Source organism: Indicator indicator, chromosome 5 (assembly GCF_027791375.1).
Source record: "Indicator indicator isolate 239-I01 chromosome 5, UM_Iind_1.1, whole genome shotgun sequence".
NCBI lineage: Eukaryota > Metazoa > Chordata > Aves > Piciformes > Indicatoridae > Indicator > Indicator indicator.
The window spans coordinates 11211598-11234780 of NC_072014.1; the positions used below are offsets into that span (position 1 = coordinate 11211598).

At 40.6% G+C, this 23183-nt stretch overlaps 1 protein-coding gene across 1 annotated transcript in view; it reads left to right on the forward strand.

The window, feature by feature from the left end:
* Nucleotides 1-23183, forward strand: part of IQCA1 (IQ motif containing with AAA domain 1) — a 115351-nt gene that overhangs the window by 45050 nt on the left and 47118 nt on the right. Inside the window, exons 7-8 of the mRNA XM_054380925.1 lie at nt 9410-9494; nt 19101-19220. Of these exons, the coding sequence (XP_054236900.1) occupies nt 9410-9494; nt 19101-19220 (205 nt within the window). The remainder of the gene's footprint in view (nt 1-9409; nt 9495-19100; nt 19221-23183) is intronic.

Below are 23183 nucleotides of genomic sequence, written 5' to 3' on the forward strand. Positions count from 1 at the left end.
GGTTGACAAACTTGGCATCTCAAGGCATCACAATGTGTCTCTTGGATTGCAGAGATGACTGGGTTTTCAGTTAACACTGTTGATAAATGAATGCTCTTAATACCAGCCTGCCACTAGCTCACCTGGAATGTTTCTCCTTGTCTTTTCTAACACATTAAGTTGCCAAACCGGAGATTCTAAATTATTTTTCTTCCTACTGAGCTATTTGGTTATTAGCATTAACCAGGTGTCTGTAAATATCTCTAATTTTACATGCAGATTCTCTGCAACATTCTTTGATATCAGTCTCAGGCTTTTTCCTGGTTTTACACTGTGTACACCTGATTGTGATTTATTCAAATAAGGCTACACAAGCCAGTTGGGATGAACATTGGAAAATCAAGCACTGTGACTGCTTTCATATGCATGAAATTGCCTCAGATTTATCATTAAATAGTTCATTTAAACACTCATGCAAACCACAGAGAACCGGATCTCCTGAAGTAGACAAGAATGTTAGCAGCAGTGAAGGAAAGCAGCTTATTTGGTTGCTGCCTTTAAAACTTAGGAACATGTTATGTGCCATTTTCAGCTCCTTGGTCCCTGCTAAAGCTTTTTTTCGTGCCATCACAAGTGCTTCTCAAGGAACCAGAGTCTTAGCTACAAGGAGTGCCATTAGAACAGCACTGTGGTATCCATCTTAAATGAAGTAGCAAGCCACTCTCTCCTAAGCAGTAATGTGATGCCTGGCAGATGCTTATTACACATTGTCCTTTACAAACGCTTAAAGTCAAATCATGGACAGGCAGCAGGTCAGAAGCACAGTGATCCATGAATGAGACAGCCATGATAGAGCAGTTGAAGAGGACACTATGCACATTCAGATGATTTTAATCCAGGGATGTTAGAGTTATCACAGACTGGACTGTACTTTTATATTGATACTGTAAGATATCAGGCAGGCTTAGAGATCTTGTTCCTGAAACATGCCTGATGCCACCTTTGATAGCATCTCAGATTTACCCATCTTCATCACACTGTGAAATGATGCAAGCAGTTACAAATCAGGTAAAATCCACATTGTTTTACCTGCTTTGCATCAGGTAGGCTGGGTTGTCTCAACCATTGACACAAAAAGCTATGTATTATACTTGCATGCCATATCAGTTCCAGTATTGTATCAGGGTAGATCAGAACACAGAGCTTTTCTGTTAATTTTCAGGCTGTTAGTCCACAACTTTCCAGGCAGATACAAAAGGGTGCATATTCTGCATAGTGCATGCAGAGAGTTTGACATGCCCCAAGCGTGTTAAATTTATTATGCATGCACACAACTATCCATCCAGCAGATGAGCATGAGGTTTAGGGAGAGTGCAGTCATTTCAGAGAGTCTTTAATCAGCTAATACCACCAATACCCCTGAAATACTTCAAGTACCTTTCACAGTCAGGTGGTGGCAGAAGAAATACAGCGTATGCAAAACCTTATCAGAACAAGGACGAGGGAAAAGTTCTAGGAGAGCTGATGCAGATCTTGGGTGCAAGTGGCACTTCTCCAGGTGGGCACCCTTTCCTCAACCCTGCACAAAGTGTTATCTTCAGGTGAAAGTGATGGGCCATGGCAAAAAAAAAAAAAAAAAAGCCATACCCAGTTTTCAGCCTTCTTCCCTATCTACAGAGATGCATTTTCCTTCGCTGACACCTTGACTTCTAAGAAGCAAAAGAGATTGACTGAATTTCTCATAAACAAATTCTATAAGACAAAATGCTTTCTATATTCATTTCATTCCAAATCCCAAAGCAACTTGTGATGTTGGAGGGCAAGTTATTTCTCTTGGCTGGCCCTGCTACAAAAATCACATGCTTTATTTTCTTCTTTACAGAATTCATATTGTGTTAATAAAATACTATTGATTCCCTCTGGCTGACTCTGCAGGAAAGCTCTTTCTTGCAAAGCTTCTAGTCTGAGTTAAAGTAATCTTGCTTAAAACTGGCCATAATTGTTTCAGTCTCCTAAGTTGAATGCTAAGCACAGGAAATATTGCCAATTTGAGTCAGAATTGTGCATTCTGTGAAGGCAGGATAAGCTGACCAAAGGTAAGGAATTCAGTAAACGCAAGGGGAATTTGACCTGGCGGTTCTATGAGCCAGCTTCTGTATTTTGACCTTGCTCTAAGGAGAACAGAAAGATAAGAAAATCTAAACAGAGGAGAGTTTTACAAGAGTTACGCTCTCCAAAGTACTCATTACTCCATCAGCCAAGTCCCCCAGCCGTGGTGCTGGGCCCTCAGGGGAGTTCTTCCTCTGCAGGAAGGCTCAAGCCAGCCTCCTTACAGCCGGGTTGACAGGATCGCATTCCTTGCAAGGCTGTAGACAGTCAACAGGAAGCTGACACTGGAAATAAGCCTGTGGACAGTCCGACTGTGAAAGAGGGGGAGCAGCCCTTCACCTTTTGAGTCAGTCCCTCGAGGAAGATAGCCTGCTTCACAGCTCCAGTAAACATGGGATGATGAGCAAAGCCAACAGGCTTGCCACTAGAATTGTAGACCTAGGAAACAAAACCACGGGTGTGGTGCTGGATGTCAGTATCTGTTCTGTAGCTAAAACTCAGGCCTCCAAGGACAGGGATGGGACATCCAGGTGCCTCTGAGTCCAAGTAGGATAATAGTTCCACTGCTAATGCAGAGAGCCTTGCATCAAGCTTACCAGCAGCTCTGCTCAAGACTATTCTGCATTGCAGGAGTCAAGTCAAAAGCTCCCTAAATAACCATATGGGAATCTGCTTTCCAGTCACATTAATCATAGATCCATTTCTGTGCCATAGAGGGTAAATTTAATGCTCTTCTTCTTGAGGTTTATCTAAGCTTTCAGTATGGGTTGAATGTTACTAGCTCTTGAAAAGGAGTTCAGTTACATAGGTCAGGATGCAATTTCTCACAATCCTGAGTTAATTCAGATTTGAGTTCTGAGAACACTTTTGGCAGTATTTTTTTTAGGGTAGGGAGGGACATGCAAGTCAGAGCACCAGAACATATTGTGAGTGTTGATACTGCCAAATTTTTGTTCTCATTTTTCCTTTTTATGAAAAAAAAACTAAGGTAATATTGAAACTGTGAGATAAATCTTTTTGGTTCTCCTTTGCACTATTCATGTCCATATTGCCTTTTGTTTTCATTCAAAAAAGGCAGAAATTTGCAGTGCTACCTTTCTATTTCTCTCCTTCATTTCAAGGAGAAAAATCTCTTGCCATTTTAAACCAGGAATAATTTGGCAGACTTTTGGTACAATAGGCCAAAAAAATCCTTTTCCCTCCATTTTCTCTATGGTTTACAGTGGGAAACAAGATAACCAGGTGTCCTGGCAGAGAAAGCTCATGCCCAAGTTCTGTCTGAAGGGGAACAGAGATTCTCTTTCTTCCAGTACACTAATTACCTACTTCTCTTGTTAAAAGGCCAGGAGGATTTGTGAAAAGGTAAAATAGTCTGTTCTGCTTTGTGATAAAGTTATTTTGCTGTAAGAACTCAAGCAGCTTAAGAATGACTGCACTGGGTCAGCCAAAGTTCTACCTTTCCTGGCCAATAATATTACATGTAATAAAGCTATCAGAGAGAATTACCACATTCAGGTCTGTCCCCTCCAACTGTTCCCAACTATTATTTGGCTTTGAAGCTTGCTTCTACCATTTCAGATCTAAGGCAGACACTGGGTACCCAAAAGACTGTCTATTGTTTCTAATTATGGTAGGGACTATAAGAAAGGATATCACCTTTCCCCACAAATCTTTCGCACTCATTCCTCCATGGGAATGTTTCTTCTTGCACATTGTTGGCCTCACAACACTTGATCTTAAATTTTTTAAGCTCCATATTTATCCAGAACAATAAAAAGTTTCCAATCCTCCAAACACTTCTCCCTGCAAGTCACTCCTCTGAATTACTTCCATGCATAACAATCACACATACAAGCAAACACTTGGAGGATCAGGACCTGAGATAAAACATAAGTTGTAATATGTCTGTGTCCAAACCCATTAAAGATAAGAAGCATGTGGAAATTAATCTTGCTTAATAGTAATTCTCTATTTGCATGGGTTATTTTTTCTGGAAGTGATTTTCAAAGAGGCAGTGAAAGCACACAGAAAAGGAAAGAAAATGCTGCAGCAAAGGCACCTAAAATAAACCAGCATTGCTATTTAAGTAGTTTGAGAGAACCTGAAGTGAGATTACAGAAATAAGCAAGAATTACAAAACAATGAGGTATTTATTTCTTTAAAGGGTCCCACTCACCCTTTGCTTTTGTTCCTTTTCTGCACAGAACACTCTGCTGTCCCCCTGCCTAGACTGTACAGTCATTATTCATGCCTTTTCTTCTGCACACAGCCCACATCCTTTCTTACCTTGAAAAGAGTTAAATGCACTTTTTCCTCCAAAGAACAATTTTTTATTTTTCTTGACAAGGCCTTTTATGCAATTAGCTAGAGAAGCCATGGCCAAGAAGAAAGAATAACACATGTAAAATCATGCCAGAGAACAGAGTAGGTAGTAACTTGTTGAGTCTATTACTGGCAAAAATGTTTAAATCAGTGGTGCATTCTCATAAATCAACAGCCATATTTATCCTTAACTATAACCATCCCTGAGCAACATGGAATAGAGAGAAAACACTTTTTAAAGAAATTTAAAACACTGATGTTCCTGAAACAAGGAGGAGAGGAAGCAGCAGATAACACAAGCAATGTGTAGGGTCATCTCCCAGAAAAGGAATAGATTTTAGAGGTTGGAATTAAGGTGTCATAGCATTCAGGGCTGAGCAGAGACTGCCAATCACACTGACTCATACCAAATCTGGTGGCGATTTGGATATGCTCAAGAACCATTCGTACCTAGTTAAAACTTGGACATTTACACGGGTTGTGCACTAAAACAAAAATGGAACCCAAGAAAGCCAGAACTTCATGCTACAGGATGGGAGACAGAAGGGCTTGCACTGCAGACAGTAAAAGACTATTCTCTTTCAATTACACTTGACAGATCTAAGTTATTCTAAGAGGAGTAGGTCTGGAAAGCAGGAGAACAGTAACAGTGAACTAAAGAACAGAAAGTTACTTGAGAACAGCTGAAAAATCTCACCAGATCCTTTTTGAACTAGGAGTGGAAGATCATCTCTTTTCACTCCTCCATCTTTGTTCATCCCCTTACCTCTTCCGGTTGAGCTGGTTTGATTCAGATTTAGGACCCACGTTCATTCCGGTTAGATGGCTTTTCTGTAAAGCTGTTTTCTAAACATACTCTGCTCCCCTTAACAGGATTTCACTTCTTCCCAGAAAAGTAATGGATTTCTCACATGTCATAGTTTCTAAAGGTCCCTTCTTCAGCAATGTCCTCTGCAGCACAGAAACGTTTAGTAGTTCTGTTAAAGCAGTGGCTCTGACCCAAAAGGAAGACGTTTTACCAACTGTGAACTCTGGCACACATCAGTTTGATTTGCAGCAATGCAAGCAAAGCTCCCAAACACAAGTTTTTGTTTGGTGCCCTGTGAATACACAACAGGAAGCAGGTCTTCCACAAAAGCCATGCTCAGCTCCTTGCCCGCAGAGTAGGAAGCAGCAGGCTTTGGGGTCCTTAAGCTGCAAGGGCATCCCTAGGCTGCTGCTGAAGCTTGCCTCACAAGGTAGAAACTTCTTCCTGGACCTACTCCTCCATCTCACCTTATTTGCTTCTGTGCAGCCACTGAGTCCAGCTCTACAAAGCATCCATACTTTTTACAAATTCCATTTATTCTTTTGGGCAAACAATTTTACTAGAACTGCATCCTCTATATGAAATCCAATGGAATTCACTTCTGCTTTTGCTTGTAGTTCATAACACGTTACTAGCACTCCCACTGAAGCAATAGTGTTGAAAATAGGAGTTGCTTCTTCCAGTTCTGGTGTTTGCACATTTTATGTGATGCTGGAAACAACCACAACTGTTTGGATTGTCTGCAAACATCAGGATAATAATAAGTAACAGATTCACTGAGTTTTGACTTGCTTCGGAACCAGGTGTTTCTGACATGTACCATGTCTTTCCAATATATTATGCACTCCAACATGTTTCTTATCAAGAGTTTAAGCTCTTTGCATTGTCCTCTCCCCATTAACATGCATCAAGACTTTCAGACTTCCCTGACTACCAGTTTACTTTTTGCATATCTCTCGCTTCTCAGTGGCATGCAGGGAAAACACCAGGGTGTGTGAATTGTGTGGATAATCTGTCAGCTACTTATAGTAACTAACATGCAAAGAAAAAATGCCAAAGTACTATGAATACTGAAAACAAATGCTGGGCAGATTAGAGGAAATGTAGACAAAGTGGTTTCCTTTTTTTCACCCAACCAAGAGTGCAATCTAAATAAAAAACAGTCTGAAATTCACAGTCAGTGATCTCCAATGGGCTAAAGCTGTAACAGTGACTGTAGCTGCAACTCATCTTTTGAAGTCAATGAACAATGCAGGTGCAGGTGTATCTGTGTACTCCTCATTTTAGTTTTCAGGCTAGCTGCTGACTAGGGGAACCTCTGCAGCTCCACCTTTTGTAATTCTTGGTTTACAGCATGGTTGTGTCTTTAAGCGGAATCAAAGATTTCCACCATAAAAAGCTCCTCTATGTTTCCAGCAAAGCAAACCAGCATGCTAGGCTCACATTTGGAGCAAGTTCTTACATCATCTGGACTATCTCTCAGTATTATTGTCTTAGAACTGGGTCTAATAATGAATACTTCATTGTTTCTAGGAAGTTCCAAAAGGCAAGAGCAGTTTAAAATTATTTGAACAATTCTTACTGTAAGGCAAGCTCAAAATCATTCTATGTGTTTGGTAGACCCTCCTAATTCAAGAGCTGTTCACTGTTCAGTGTGAGACATGCCTGGTGGGACCCTCTTGAGAAACAGATATTGAGTAGCTTATCTGATAGAGTTAAAAAATATTCTTGGCTGATCGTAGAATGTGTGCTAGCTGGTCATTTTCTCCTCATGTTTCATCACATTATCAACAACTGTAAAACAAGCTTATACAAAATAGGTTAGGTTCAGTTACATCCAAATTAGCATCTTATGAGAAATGCATGAGGCAACCCATTGTTATGGCTCTGGTAGAATGCTGCCAAAAAGTGAATGGAGAAGGAAAATTAAGATTCATTACATTTAAAATGGACTTTTGACCAGCAAGATCAATGACAGCATTTTTCTGTGTGGATTTACAGGCCAAATGAATCCCTGGTTTAACCTCTGAACTCAAAGGGTTTCATAAAGAGAGGAATTTGTCTATAAGGGTCATGCATGTGCATGCTTTCCAGACACTACAAGATTGAAGTTGTAGTTATTTAAACCTAGAAGAGAAAGAGGTCAGTTAGGGAAATGAGACTTAGGAATACTGCTCCCTGACCATTAGTCAGCAATTGATATGCTAAATAACAGTACACAGGAAAGGATGAAGTCCAGAAAGAAAAAAAACAGATGCCCCTGAAGAATTAGCACAACTGAAATGTGTGGTAGCTGTCTGTTCTCAGGGTCACTGATGGCCATGGGAACTTACATTCTGCAGTGCCCTCAACCAAAGGTGCAGTCCTTGGGCAGCTGGTTGGTTAGTAAATAGCTGACACTTTCCTTCCACTTTCATGAGAAGATTAGCACTGCCTTCTCACCTCAAGTTATTTGTCACCATATGCACTTGCTGTAGCTGCTACAAATGGCTATCAGCCATGGCATTCTAAACAGCTGCACCAGCTGTGAGCAAAAGACTCACACCGAAAATACAGATCATAAACAAACTGGAACCCACTTCAGATTTCTGAATTTGACAGAATTTTTACAGCATTCATCTACACACACCCAAAGGGTAAATATTTCCATCTCCAAGAGCTGGAAATTATTTTAAAGTGAGAAAGCTAATACAAATACCAGATGTAAGACTTATAAATATTGAAAGCTGGCACTGGTACCAGATTCAGCAGGCAGTTTACTCCAAACTGATTCTTCACCCACAGTGCATATTGCCTTTCCTTCCTCCCAGCTGGCACAACTGAAGTAAAAACAGCCTGAATATCAGACTCTGAGAGATTTGTTACCGTAAGCCAGGCTTGTAGCAGCATTTTAAACAAGACTGCATTTAACATATAAATTGGGCTATTTTCTGGCTGTTTGTAAAAACAAAAAAAAATAATGAAACATGATCTAACATTAAATAAACTAGATGATGCAGCACTTTGAGGCTAAAATCCCATTCACACCAGATTTAAGAATAAAAATATTTAAATAAAACCCAAACCCACTAACAATGACACCTCTTTGTTCATACAGACTGGTTTCTGGGAATGCAATGACCAAAGTTTTGCATCTGCTTGCATATAGAACCAGTAATTGTTGAGCATGCACATCAGAGCTTGGCAATCACAGATGAGTGTTTGTTTATTCTTTCGTAATTGGTATTACATTAATACTAGCTAGGGATCCAAACCCTACACATGGTGCTATAGAAACATAACAGATGCTCTGTTCCAAGGATCTCAGTTAAAGCTGAGTCTACTGCTTAACAGTAGACTAGGAAATTCCCTTAAGGTACCAGTTGTTTTAGAAAAAAATGAAAGTCATCTTTATGAATCACATTGACCTTTCTGAGCTGTTTTCTCCTCAAGGGAAATTTCATTTCATTTAGAGGAAACATTACCATTCTATTTGGAAGTATCACAAGGATTTTTCTGAAGTGTCAGAATTTTCTTTGGAACTGAACGTTTTCCTGATATTAGCAAGGAAACAAACAAACAAAAAAAATCTTACTGATAATACTCCAAAAGTGAAAGAAGTTAAAGAGTCTTATCAATTTAAACAGCCTCTGGCCTGTAGTTATTATTTATATCTTTTAATCTCTTTCTGAAGGGCCTGGAAGCACCCTCTATTATCCATGCCATCCATGAAAATTTACCACTAGGTCATTTATTGCCCCCTCATCAGCTTCCATCACCACTTAATTGTGCAAGTATCTTGGAAAATTTTGAGAGTGGAGACCCTCGTGTGGAAATTAAACCTGGATTTTGTAAATCAAAACCTAATTTAAATAATAATTAAAAAAAAAAAAAGCTGGATATTGAAAGCGGAGACCGGAGCTATAAACCTTAGCACTTTAAGCTAAGGCTCTTGGCTATGAAGTGATGTGCAGTCCTAAGGAATTCCTTAAGAACTTCCAGTACTTTACAGGCCATTGGACAAGAGAGACAGATTGGTAACTGCTTTAATGAATTTACCAGACAAAAAGCCACTGACATAAGAAGCAATCCATCTCTTTGTTCTTGCATAGAAGTTGAGGAAGGTATGTTTCTCCCACACCTAACGTATTTTGTCAACCAGATGAAAAATGATGGATTTTAATTCCTTTTCTGCTTTTGTTTTCCACACAGGCATATCCTAGGAAGGTTTCCAGACTATCCTACTGAAAAGGCAGGAGGTTCAAAGGCTCTTTTTACAGATAAAACTCCAGAGGAGGTACTGTCAGTCCTCTAATGAAAAGGTTAATGGGATTGGGGAAGGAACTGCCACAAAACATGTCTAAAATGTCAAACATGTCTAGCGTGTCAAAACACATGGGACCTGACAGGATCCATCTGTGAGTCCTGAGGGACTAGTGGATGAAATTGCCAAACCACTTTCCATCCTATTTGAAAAGTCATGGCAATCTGGTGAAGTTCCCACTGACTGGAAAAGGGGGAAAATAACCCCCATTTTCAAAAAGAGAAAAAAGGAAGACTCAGTGAAATATAGGCCAATCAATCTCACCTTTATGCCCAGCAAAATCATGGAGCAGATCCTCCTGGAAACTCTGCTAAGGGACGTGAAAAACAAGGAGGTGATTGGTGGCAGTCAACATGGCTCCACCAAAGGGCAAAATATGCCTGAAAAATTTGGTGGCCTTCTATGATGGAGTAAAAGCATTGATGAATAAGGGAAGAGCAACTGCTGTGTTCTACCTGGACTTGCACGTGTCCCCTATGACATCCTGGTCTCCAAATTGCAAAGGCACAGATTTGATAGGTGGACTGGTCGGTGAATAAGGGATTGGCTTGATGGTCACTCTCAAAGAGTGATGGTCAATGGTTCAGTGTCTAAGTGGAGAGAAATGATGAGTGGTGTTCCTCAGGGTGGGTACCAGGACCAGTGCTGTTTAGCAAGTTTGTTGGCACCATGGACAGTGGGATCGAGCACACCCTTAGAGAGATTAACAATGTCACCAAACTGCATGGTGTGGTCGACACACTGAAGGGGAAGGGATGCTATCCAGAAGGACCTGGACAGGCTCTAGAGGTGGACCAGTGCCAACCTTATGAAGTTCAACAAAGCCAAGTACAAGATCCTGCACCAGGGTCAGGGCAAACCCAAGCACAAATACAGGCTGGGTAGAGAACGGATAGAGAACAGTCCTGCAGAGAAGGACCTGAGGGATGCTGGTTGAGAAGCAGCAGCTCAAATGAGCCAACAAGTTGTGCTTGCAGCCCAGAAATCAACCAAATCCTGGGCTGCATCAAAAGAAGTGTCACCAGCAAGTCAAGGAAGGTGATTCTTAAAGGTGATTCTTCCCCTCTGCTCTACTCTCTTAAAACCTCCACTCCAGTACTGTGTCCAGCTCTAGATCCCCAACACAAGAAGGACATGAAAGTGGGGTCCGGAGGGCCATGAAGATTATGAGAGTGCTGGAACAACTTGCCTAAGAAGGACAGGCTGTGAGAGTTTGGGTTGTTCAGCCTGGAGAAGAGAAGGCTCCAAGGAGACCCTAGAACAGCTTTCCAGTATTCAAAGCTGGAGAGGGACTTTTTACAAAGCCACATAGTGACAGGATGAGGTTTGGCTTCAAACTGGAAGGAGCTGAATTTAGATTACACATAAGGAGGAAAATTTTCACTGTGGGGGTGGTGAGGCAGTAGAACAGGTTGCTCAGAGAAGTTGTGGAGGCTCCAACCCTGGAAGCATTCAAAGTCAGGGTGGATGGTGCCTTGAGCAACCTAGTCTAGTGAAAGGTGTCCCTGCCTAGGGCAGAGAAGTTGAAACTAAATAATCTTTAAAATCCCTTCCAATCCAAACCATTCTATGATTGTATTTGAGTAGCAATTTTCTTGTAATAGCCTCTAATAGCCCAGGAATTTTGTAGTTAATGAGCTTTTAGCTGCAGAATAGTGGATTGTTTTCTTCCAGGGTAAACCACACCAGTCAAGCACCAAAAGCTGTTTCCTTTCAGATATGCAGCCACTTAATCCTAGCAGAAGGTGCTCAGGCATGCAAGTTACTGACAGATAAATGTCTGAGGGAGCTGAAAGAAAAGGGCTCAGTTACAAAGAGTTGCAGTCCCATTGTAGAATCAGTGTAGTTAGACTAGTACTAGCTAGTAGTAGAAATATATATTAAACACTATAAAGAGCCTTGATTTATAAAATAGGCCTCCAAAGCTACCCCAGAGACTGAAAATGAAAGACAGTAGGTTTAGATTAGATGTAAGAAGAGATCTTCACCGACAAGGTGGTGAGACAGTGAAAAAAAAAGGTTTCCCAGAGAAGTTGTGTATGTCCAACCCCTGGAAGTGTTGATGGCCAGGTTGGATGGGGCTTTCAGCAACCCTCTCTAGTGAGAGACGTCCCTGCCCATGGCAGATGGGTTGGGACTAGATCATCTTTAAGGTCCCTTGCAATCCAAACCATTTTGCCATTCTATGCAACCCATTCCAGTGTTTGCATTCAGTATCAGCACAATCTAGCAATCATTAGTTTAAGCAGAGAAGGATTTTCTTATGCAGGCAGACCTACAGCTTGATTTACTGCAAACAACCATTAAGCAAGCCTGAACATTCAAGCAAAGGAGGCATTTTAGTTTACCTTCTGTATTCTTGTATCAGAATCGTTTCTCCTGGTAAAAATCCCTCTTCTGACCGCTCCGGCTAAGAGAAGTGGCTGATAATTGGTTCCTCTGATCATCTGGGTGTCACACAAAGAAGGGAATTAGGACTAGTTGAGACAGTGAATGCAATGGTCAACACAGAGAGCCATTTCCACCCACCACAACGACCTTAGCAGGATAACAAATCTGTGGAGGGAAATTATGAACAGGAAGTTCTACACACAGGAACAGGATTTGGCCCCTGAGTGAACGAGGCATGGTGGCTTCTAGCAGTCTAGGAGAACTATATGGCCAAAACCTGACTTCCCTCACCCTTAAAGCTCCCATGTTAGAATAGAATAGAATAGAATAGAATCAAGAAGGTTGGAAGAGACCTCAAGGATCATCGAGTCCAACCTGTCACCCTACACCTCATGCCTATTTAAACCATGGCACCAAGTGCCACGTCCAATCCCCTCTTGAACACCTCCAGGGATGGTGACTCCACCACCTCCCTGAGCAGGCTATTCCAATGGCCAACCACTCTCTCTGTGAAGAACTTTCTCCTCACCTCCAGCCTAAACCTCCCCTGGCGCAGCTTGAGACTGTGTCCTCTTGTTCTGGATGTTGAGACAGACAGTTCCATTCATCCACTGCCCACATTTGATGATCTAACACAGGTATGGTAAGCCAGTATTTTGGCTTCATTCCTTCCTGGAATCATAGGGAAAAGCCTGGGGCACGCTTGCAGCCTCTGCGTGTTTTGAGGGCATGTAAACACAGACTAGCTCAGCACAAAGCACAGTGCTCTAACCGTTAGTTACTCTGCTTCCAAAACACTGCAGTAAAACTGCTACAAGCAGCTCTCTGTTAGCTCAGGGCATGCTCCTGGTTTTAGTTCAGAGTATGCTAAGGTCAACCCCACTGGTCTCTGTATCTAAACCACTCTGTTGTTCAGTCCCTTCAGAGTGAAGGAAACCCATCGGTTAAGTTTTCAGCTTCTAAAGTAGAAACACATGCCACAGTCAAGAAGGCTTTGTTGGCTGCTCTGAGCAGCATGGAAACTTCCCAGTAAGTATGGCTTGTTGCTGGAGAAGGTTTTAGGGAACACAATGCTAATTAGACCTGCTACTAACAAGGATAAATACAGCTCAAAAAGAAAATGTTACAAGAAATGATACTGAGCAAAACTGGATAGCAGAGTAGATTCTGGAGAAATGTATTTTTCCTGTCCCACTCCCAGCTTTGAATTCCCACCTTCAGCTGTTTTGCTGTCTTTTCCGGTCCTCTGATTTCAACTTGCATAAAAGAAATATAAAGAAAAAAAAATAGATTGTTTAAATGTCTGTTTTCCCTGCATTAACAGAAAACTACCTGGAAGAGAAGAAAAAAAAAAAAAAAACTGCTTCTCTTTTCCCAACTGATTTTCACTACACTTAACTGTTTTTCAAAGATTTTCAAGGGTGTTCATTTCCTCCCTTTTTAGCCAGCACAACTGAGAGCAGAGTGTATGCTACATAACCTTAAGAGATACCCTTAACTCATAACCTTAAGAGAATGCAGTTGGCAGAAGAAAGTTCAGTACTATCATGATTTTATCTGAATATCAGACAAGTAAAACATTTTTTGTTCAACTGAGTCAGCTGCGTATTAAAAATCCCTCAGGCAAGTGGTTTTGTTCCACACTGGTCTACTGGGCAACATAGTAAATGAAGTCCTGGCCCCATTGAAGTTAATGGGAGTTTTGTCCTTGACTTCAGGGGAGACAAGATTTCACCTCTTGTATATATTACCTTCTGTGAATGGGTTGGTTACTCCCAAGTTAAACTCCATGAAAAATCAAGACTGAACTGTATTTAAAAAGTGAGCATTTTATAAGACTTAGGTAAAGACACTTTGGGGAAAATAAAATACAAATTAATCACTTCACGAACCATTGCTGCATTATTATACAATCTATATTTCTTTATCCTTTGACAACTCTGACCTTACTTGACTTTGTAATGTAGCTGGCCTTCTGCACAAACTGCTTTCATGACATTTTACAAATACCTTTCAAAAAGATATGCCAGGGAGGTCCGGATGCAAAATAATTGGTAGTTCAGTCAGAAAAACGTCTACTGTCTCTTGACTAAAGCAAAGCTTTTCTCTTCATTGCATGCCTCTGAGAGAAATTTAAGATTCTGATACATCAGTGTAATCTCCCTGCATCTGTTCCAGATGTCTATCCCTAATGGTTTTTTATGTTTTGCTCCAAAGATATTCATCTGATGTGATGATTTTTAGCTTTGCCCTTATACTGCTGCCAACAAAATTATGATCTCTTCCTGTAGTTCATTAAGTCTCATCACTGTGAAAACAAGCCAAGTGAGTTGCCATTTAGCAGGCACAGTCCCCCCCTCTCACAACTCCCCCTCATTTCCAGTATTAAATAGCTTAACAGGAAAAAAAAAGAAAAAAAGCTGCTTACTTATCAAGATTTTGCTTGCACATTCATTTGCTGCATGGAGAAGAAAGTCATTTCATCATTGCTGTAATTGCAGTATCTGATCCACCAGTATCTAGAAAAGGGGTGAGAAATGTGTGTTAGCTGCTGTGCAAACATATGCTCCTGATCCTCGCTTGGCACTCTGTGCAATACTATGCTGCTAATTACTATTCATTATTACCAACAGCTAAAGAACCCCATGAATCCCAGTAATCAGTTTCATTGTGAATGGCAGTGCACGAAATCCCCAGTAGTTAGAGACAGCATTTAATTAATATCCCTATTTCCCAGGTAGGGACAGAAAAATAATGTTATGCAATCAAATACTGCAATATTCACAAACACACCCAAATACCCTATCTGACTTTTACCAAATGAGCATATCACAAGCAGCTTTAAAGTGTCAAACAAGTACTCAAGAGACTCTGCTGTGCTTTTTTGTACCCATTATTTTACAAATATGCTTTTATCCTGACAGCAAATATACCAAGCATAATTTTCAGTAACAGAAGTAGATGCCTACAGTTATGATCACTGTTATTGCCTCTGTCCCACACTATTCTGGATGCTGCTTTTAAAACTTGTCAGGCTGGATTTTCACACGTGCCATCAGCTAGAGGTGGCCCCTTAAAGCCTTAAAATACCAATTATTTCATGTTAACAATGCAGGAGGATGCAAGTGGTACTCAGTCTGTTAAGCTACACAACAGGCAGATGTATTTACCTTCAGACATCAATTCAGCAGGTAGGCTTCTAGTCCAGCAGCTATCCACTGCCTAGGAACATCATCCCTGTTGGCTGAAGTCAGTAGTCCAGATTGTATGGTTAAAACCAGACAGTACCAACAACCCTTTTTCTCCTCTACCACTCACCTTCCATAAAATAAAATAAACCTACTCCAAGAAAAGGTAACAAATTTTTCATAAACACTTTCAATGGAGACTAAATTTAAGGTTTTGCCAGAAAATGAACACAAGAGTGCATGAATTCAGTGGGTGAGTTAAACTTACATTTGGGCAACACCACCCAGACAGCAAAAGACTAAATCATATATCAGTTAGGAACTGAGATACATGAGTATTAAATCAAATTGTAAGACTTTGCAAGGTCCCATAAAGCTATGAAATCCCACCCAGTGTTTTTAATTCATTCCTGCAAGAAGCAGCTCACGGAGCTTGTTCTTAACAGCTTGAGGTTTACTTGCAGGTACACACCCCAAAGTCAGCAACTCTCAAAAATGCCTTGTCTAGAGAACACTATTAATAAAGCTACACAAACAAAATTTGCCTGCAAGAGGGAACAAATCCAGAATGCCAGCTCTCACTTACCTAGATGGGACAGAGTTCCAATGCTAGATTTTTCCCAACTGACAAAATAGTATCACTTTACAGAAATAATCAGCCTCTATAAAGAGCTGTAATTAAGTACCTCAGGCAAGAGGTACGGGATAGGGGGAAGCACATCTATAGCATATTGCATGTTATGTCCAAGTGATGCAAATGAGCAGCCCAGCATTTGGCACGCTGCCCGGGGACATCAAGGTGGCATCTCTTCCCATCTCTGTCTTGTTTTCTGGAAGAAACTTTTTGGGTTTGTCTTTGATTTCCAAATAGCTTCTCCTGTAGAGTGAACATTCAAAGAGAGTGCACTTTCTCTCCAGGAACACTAGGCTACACGCACATGAAATGTTTCTGTTCAAAACAGCGTTTGAGCCAAGCTCTGAGGCTGGTTCTCCCCCACCACAGCTGAAGATGCGGAATTCCCAAGCTCAATTCTGGCCAGGTACAAGCACTGCAGTAAAGGATGCACTTTGAGTAGCAGTGTTGGGTTTGGATACAACAGGCCTGCTGAAACCCATTCCTGCTTTTTATTTATACCCCCAACACTACAAGTCAACAAGTTCAAGTAAGGTCATCTTTTAAAGGTTTGAGTGAAGGGCTTATTCCTGAGTAAAAATGTTTACCTCAACCATCGGCTTCTGTGAGCTGACACCAAACTTTCTATGGCTGAAGACACGAGAACATAAGGAAGTCCTGCTGGTAACTGGAGGGTTTCCATATACTTGGCTCATATAAACCAACATTAGATACTGCTATTCATCAACTTCATTCTGGTTTAGTGCCCCTCTCTCTCCCAAAGAAAGGGGATTTACACTGCAAGAATTTGGAAAGACACTTGGACTGATGTACGACTAGAGAAGTCAAATTGACTTTTGTGGGATATCAGTTTAGAGGAAAGTGTCTTTTCAGCCTCAAAAGAAAATGTTATTGGAGAAGAGTCATCACCAGCACAACTCACAACATGAGTCCTACATCAAGGCTAGAAAGATCCAAGAATCTAAAATTAATCTGCTCTTACTAGAGCACATTCTCTTCCCCAATATTAAGAGTTTTCTAAGTGCTTTCAGAATTATTTCAAAAGAAGGCAACCTAGCAAAGAAAAGGGCAGTCTAAAATAATTTAGAAAGACATCTGCTTTTATTTCCACTATGAAATATTCTTCAGGGAAAAAAAAAAAAAACTGTATTATAATGTGGGTAAATTGCTTAGTATCTCAAACTAACCTTTGCTTGCCCTTCCCTTTCTTTACTCCTCTTTTGTCAGATTCTTCAGGCATCCTCTTGTAGCTGGAGGGGAAATTGTTCTGTAGAGAAGAGTACCAGCCATTCAATGTTAGACACACAGATAGTCTCACCCCAGCTCCCAGTCCTCTGCAATCACTGAGCTGCTTAGAGCTAAGGTGAAAACAGCTGGAAAAGCTGCACCAAAATAATATAGAGGAGGTGGCGTAGCTGACATGGGGAATAAAAATTTACGTATTCTTTGTCATTCTCTTTTGGGAAGCAGAGAGCCACTTCAGAAAAGTCAAGCTCCCACATGCTGACAGTACTGCCAGTTGCATGGCTTTGGAGCATTTCACCAAAACTTCTTGGCATCTCAGACCACATCAATGTTGCCAAAGCATCCAAGAGAGAGACTGTACAGGTGTTATTTAGATCCACACAACTTCTGCCTGCAGTCACTGTGCATATTTCTAGATGTGGCTTCTTATGCTGCTGTATATCTCCATGCTAACTGCAAGCACCACTTTTCTGTTCCCTATATGAGTGGATAGTTCAAGGTTTAGCGCCATAGCTCATACTGCAGTTCTGAAAATACTAAAACTCCTTTTCTTGCCACTTTACAAAACAGATGAGAGCAAGACAAGGATAAGGACAGTTCAACAATTCAGTCCCATTATAGTGGGTTCATGAGAACAGAAACTCTGTATAACCCCTTTCAGTATCTTTCATCTAGATAAAAACATGAAAGTAAATAATTCCATTCAGAGCCTGGATATACTTAAATATCACCAGCAGAACTCAAAAACACTGCTTTAAATTAAAGCCTGTTGTTTATTGCATGTGTGCTTACAGGTATCCTGCTGGACAAACCCACCCCTGAGATGCTGGAAATGGTTATGATTAGCCTTTGACAGGCAGGCAGAGCAGAGGGTGAAGGTGGAGGTGACAAGGCTGGATTTCTGGCCGGGCACTAGCCCTACAGTAAAGGATACAGTTTGAGTAGCTCTGTTGGTTTTGGATACAACAGGCCTGCTGGGACACTAAAAACCTATTTTGAACTCTAGTCAATCTGTTAATCTATCCCAAGGAATGAAATGCTTCACTGCTTATCACCGCGAGATACGACTGAATGGTGCTTGGGGTTTAAATTACCATATTTAATTAAATGTAAGATACTGAAATGCTTAGGGAAATCCACTAATGAAACTTCACTGGCTGCAAAGCATAGCCCTTGTCATTGTCTCCTTCCACTGACCAATCCTTCAGTGCATTTAAAAAGCATTCTTTGGAAAACAAATAGTTTTACTGTTACAGGAACATGCCTTACATGCCTGACAACTGGCATGGTACTGCCAATAGTGATGGTCCATTAATAAACTTCAATGGCCACAGATTTTCTGATTTACACTCATCACTACATGATCTTAGAATTCCTCTCAGGGACAACAGAACACAATGAAAAGAGAATAGTAGAAAAAAAGCAAATTTCACCCTCTGCCTTTTTCAGCTAATAAAGCATAAATGGCCAGGAACTGACGTTATGGAAATTGATGTAGCTGTAGCCACTTATCAGCTTGCAGGGATAAAGACTCTGGGTTATTCATATATATCTGTCAGAGTTTGTCACAATATCTCTATTGAATCTCTCTCACCCACTAGAACTATTTCAGTTTTTAGCCACATATTGAAATTAGACATGCCTCAGGGCAATCTCTCAAAATCCATCTCTATAAAGTCACTCTGCATTAGAAACACTAGGACAAATTCATAATCGGAGTCCAAGACCAGAGGGAACTTAAAGTTCTGTGTCATTAGAATATTGTGCTTCTGTGTGGTTTCAGAAATTGGTCTTGCTCCATAAAAGCCCTCATGTTTTGGGACAGAAATCACCTCTTTTCAAGTGATATATTGGGACAGACTTTAGCACCTATGCTAAAGTTTGCAGGTGAGAGTGCCCTCAGCATAAATTAAAAGGACTTCTCTCTAATGGTCAGCCACTCTGGAGTTCACAGAGGGCTACCAAGCATTGTGTTGGGTATCATGTTTCCCCAGTACTGGAAAGCTGAAAGTGAGAGAGGCAGAATACACACTGGTTCGTAACTCTTACAGTGAATGTCTAACACACCTTGTACATGAAAATATTTGTCCAGCTCCTCACATTCCTTTCTGTCTCTTTCAGATTCTCACAGAACTGGCTGAGAAAAAAATGATGGAATTGCAGAAAAAAGCTCAAAAGGGGGAAAACAAAGCAAAAAAGGAGAAACCAAAAGAAAAACCTTCACAGAAAACTGGAAGTAAAGTAAGGTTTCCTGGAGTAAAAGTATTGAGCAGCTAGTGAAAACACAGCCAAAGTCCAGCTTATTCAGCCATGTGTAGGCAGAGGCTATTAGTTCACATTAAACTGGTCTCCAACGCTTTGGACTTGGGTTCAGAAGACACAGGAACTGTTCGAGGCTAGTACCTCTCAGCCTTTTAACCACCTTTCTGGTTCTGGGGAACTGAATTTTTTCCTCTCATTTTATAATTAACCATTTGCATGGCTATGACACAGCTCTGTGAGAAGAGCTGATGTAGGTGCAGGCTGCCAGAGACAGGTGAGGGGGAAAATGCAAGTTATGGCTTTGGCTTTGTTGCCGAGACAGCGTGCATCCACTTCTCAAAGCATTGCTGCTCTATTTTTTCTGCAGATAACCAATTGATGCCCAACTATCTAACCAAGCATTTTCACTTTTTACATGGTGTACAGAGAAGTTAGTTACTGCTACTCCTTCATACAAGAACTAGGAAACCAGAGCTTTAGCCTCACTCAGATACCTCAGTTTCTGTGGATTTATTGGCCAGTTGTGTCTTTTGCACTGCAAGCCAATATTTTGTAAGCCTGTAAACAGCAGTCATGCATTTTCAGTCTACATTCTTTGGATATGAACTCCTTTTCACTTCAAATCACAGTAGACACCACGTAACATATGATACTGAACTGTTTGCTAGGCTGGTTTTGCTGAAGGTATTCTTTCAAATTGATTCAGGAGCAGCTTCACTGAGGAAAACACCTGTGAAACAAACCAAAGGGCGTACAACAAAAAACTGCAGGCTTTTGCTGAAGCAGCACCTTTTGTTTCTCATTTACCATATAAACAAAGTTGAAACAATATTTTTTTTTAATAAGGTTCATTAATCTCTCACCAAGTATGTGGAGGAGAAGGGTGAGTTTTCTGGGGCAAAGCTTACTCTTCACTGCAAGTTTTACACAACTTAATTTAAAGTCCTAACCCTAGAACAACCATATAACAAAAAGAGATGCTTTTCTTGGACAACTTCCATTCATCTGGCCAAAAATCTCACAACAGCTAGCCAGGAACCTAAACTACATCAACTTAGAAAGCAGCAGTCTATCTGGTTGGGAGGTAGATATCTAAGTGTTAACTTGGATAGCATCTTTGCTAGTTAAAACACTACATGGGTCGTATGAAACGATGTTCAAGGTTTCAAGGCTGGGTTTTTTTTCCCCTTTTTAAGTGAAGATGCACAGCAGGCTGAAGGAACAGCGTACATAAGTGTGTTTTCCAAGCTCTTTAAGCCTGTTCTTATATTGCCAGTTAAGAAGGGTAGTGCCTGCTCCTGTGCAGGAGGAGTTGTAAGTTCTGGTCACACACCTTCAGACAATCATTTGCCATCAGGGTGACACTATCACAGAGTACATTATCACAGCATTAGTGAAGGCATCATACCGAAAGCGGTGGAGGTGATAACTGGTACCACTTAATGGCAGAGCAGACCCAGCCTGAGGGAGCAGAGGAGAAAGAAGAGTGTAATGCCTACAGACCTAAGCCAAATAACACTGACACCAAGTTGTTTGTTGTCCACAAGAGTTCTGGTGACTTATATTAGTATTGAGTTCAGTCTGTGGGATCGCTTCATGCTGTGACCCCTTAAATCAGCACATGGACCGAAGAGCTCTGTGGGAAAGATCAGATAAAAGTACATGTACAAAAGCAATTGCTTAGAAAAGCTTTTGAAATTAGAGTCTTTAAAGACCATTGTCATTCACAGTTATAGAATCCTGTAGCTTATCAGACAGCCCAGTTCCTTTTGGGAGGATTCATGAGGGTGTTCTCTAATGGCTTTGCCCTTGTCCTTACTCCTTCCCAACTCAGGTGGCCCAGAACAAAGCCCTGTGATGCCTCTGGACTCACACAAGGAATGAAAAAGTCTGTTCCAAATGCTTTAGTCTAAGTCAGTGAGATGTTAATGTTCAGGTACACTAAAAATGCCCAACCCAGCCAGAGCTTCTGAAACTGAATGGCAACTCATCTGCTTAAAAACCTGATTTTTGCAGGATAAATTTGATTCTTTGTTGGTTTTGCACATTTCACTAGACAAGAAACAACAATACTAAAACCCAGTCCTGCTACAGCCTCCACAAGATTGTTTTGAAATGGGGTAAAATAACAATATAGGGCTCTGAAGCTTTATAACTTTCATGTTGTTCTCATCTCTTCAGACATCACAAGTCCTGTCAAGTAAAATTTTGAGCCATTATATCAGGCTCTCTATGGTTCATTGAGAAAGAACAAAGGGAACATTCTCTCTAAGGTTACAATACTGACAGGGGGGAAAAAAATAGTATCTAAGACTGGTTGAGAAGTACTTGGAAAAGTTCTAACAGCACGACTCTTATTAAAGTCAGTATAGGCTATAAGTCATAGTGATGCAGGCAGAAAAAAGCCGCCTTCAGTTCCTAAAGAAAACATGAGTTTGATCCCAGAAGGAAATTTAAATTTTTCTGAAAAGCCTGATAACAATCTTTAAAAAGAGATATTTGATATCAAAGTAACTTCATTTTCTTTTCTCTGTAAGGTGCTGATTTGATTTCCCATCAGGCACCTAAGAAAAACAAAACAAAAGAAAACAAACAAAACAAACCTGCCAACCTCAGCACCCTAGGATCCTTCTTTTCAACAGCAGAACACATTAGACCAGTCTGGACTGCTTTGGCCAGCAACATGCTGCAGCCTGTCTCACTGAACAGGAGCAAGGCTGTGCATCCCTAGCTTCCATCCAGAAGTGTTTAACTTTTGTCCTTACTGAAACCCATTAGCAAAATCTCCATAGCAGAAGGGCACCACAGAGTCAATTCAAAATTTTGCCTGCTCTTGAATGAGAATCACCTAGCATGGGCTAGGCTTTGGAGAGCTTCAGAAATGTACTCCAATTATTATTTCCATCTTTCTGGTTAGATTGAAATGTACATTGTTGGTTCAAGGTGCCTTAGCACCATTAACACAGAATGAGCATGGAATCAATCAACCAAAGACAGAAAAATACACCAGCTGACTTCAAAAGGAAAGAATTTCTTCATATTGCATTGACTTATGCTATCTGTAGATGCAAGAAGAAGTACAGAACATCCTGCAACTGTCCTGTAGGCACAGAGTGGTTTTGATTAAAATCAATGAAACTGACACAACAAAATTGTCTGCATCAGCATATAAAATCATTGAAGCTGGTAATTAAAATTATTTATTGGCTTGTTTGTAACAATAAAAGAAATATTAATGCGTCCTGTGCTATTAAGAGGCTAAAAATGAAGAACTCATTTTTAGGCTGTTTTGGGAGGGGTGAATTTATGCTTTGCTGGTTTGTTTTTTTGGTTTTAAAGTTGGCAATTACCAGCATTTCCTTTTAAAACATGATGTTTTAATCATATTCTATAAAATATCACAGAAAAATGCTAAAAGAATGAATTCTGCTTACTGCAAAAGATGCAAGAATGAATCTCAATGTACCACACTGTGTAAAAAAAATTGAGAATACATTAGCATAACTTGGAATTTGAGCTCTGGGTGTCAAACCCTCCAACTCTTGGTTATATTTTACCCAAACGGTCTGGGTGTTTAGTCATGAAACTGCTGAATCTCTCACAAATATATCTACAGAGCACAGGGTAGAAGTGATAAATGTATTTAGGTTACACATGTCCTTCTGGACCCAAACTTTAATTACTGTAATAACATTTTAATTAAAACCAGATATTTAATAATCCACGTGACCTGGCTGCAACTGCATCTGCTGAGAGCAGGTATGCAAAGGCACCTAATTACTGAGGCATATTTAGGGGATTTGGTTTCATTTCACTTGTTCCAAGACCTGTACTTCATAGCTTACTGATAACCAGTGGGTTACAGACTACACACTGGTTAGCAAAGCCTGATGCAACTTGTGTCACCTTACATGAATCCATATTCACCTCCTCCCCAAACAG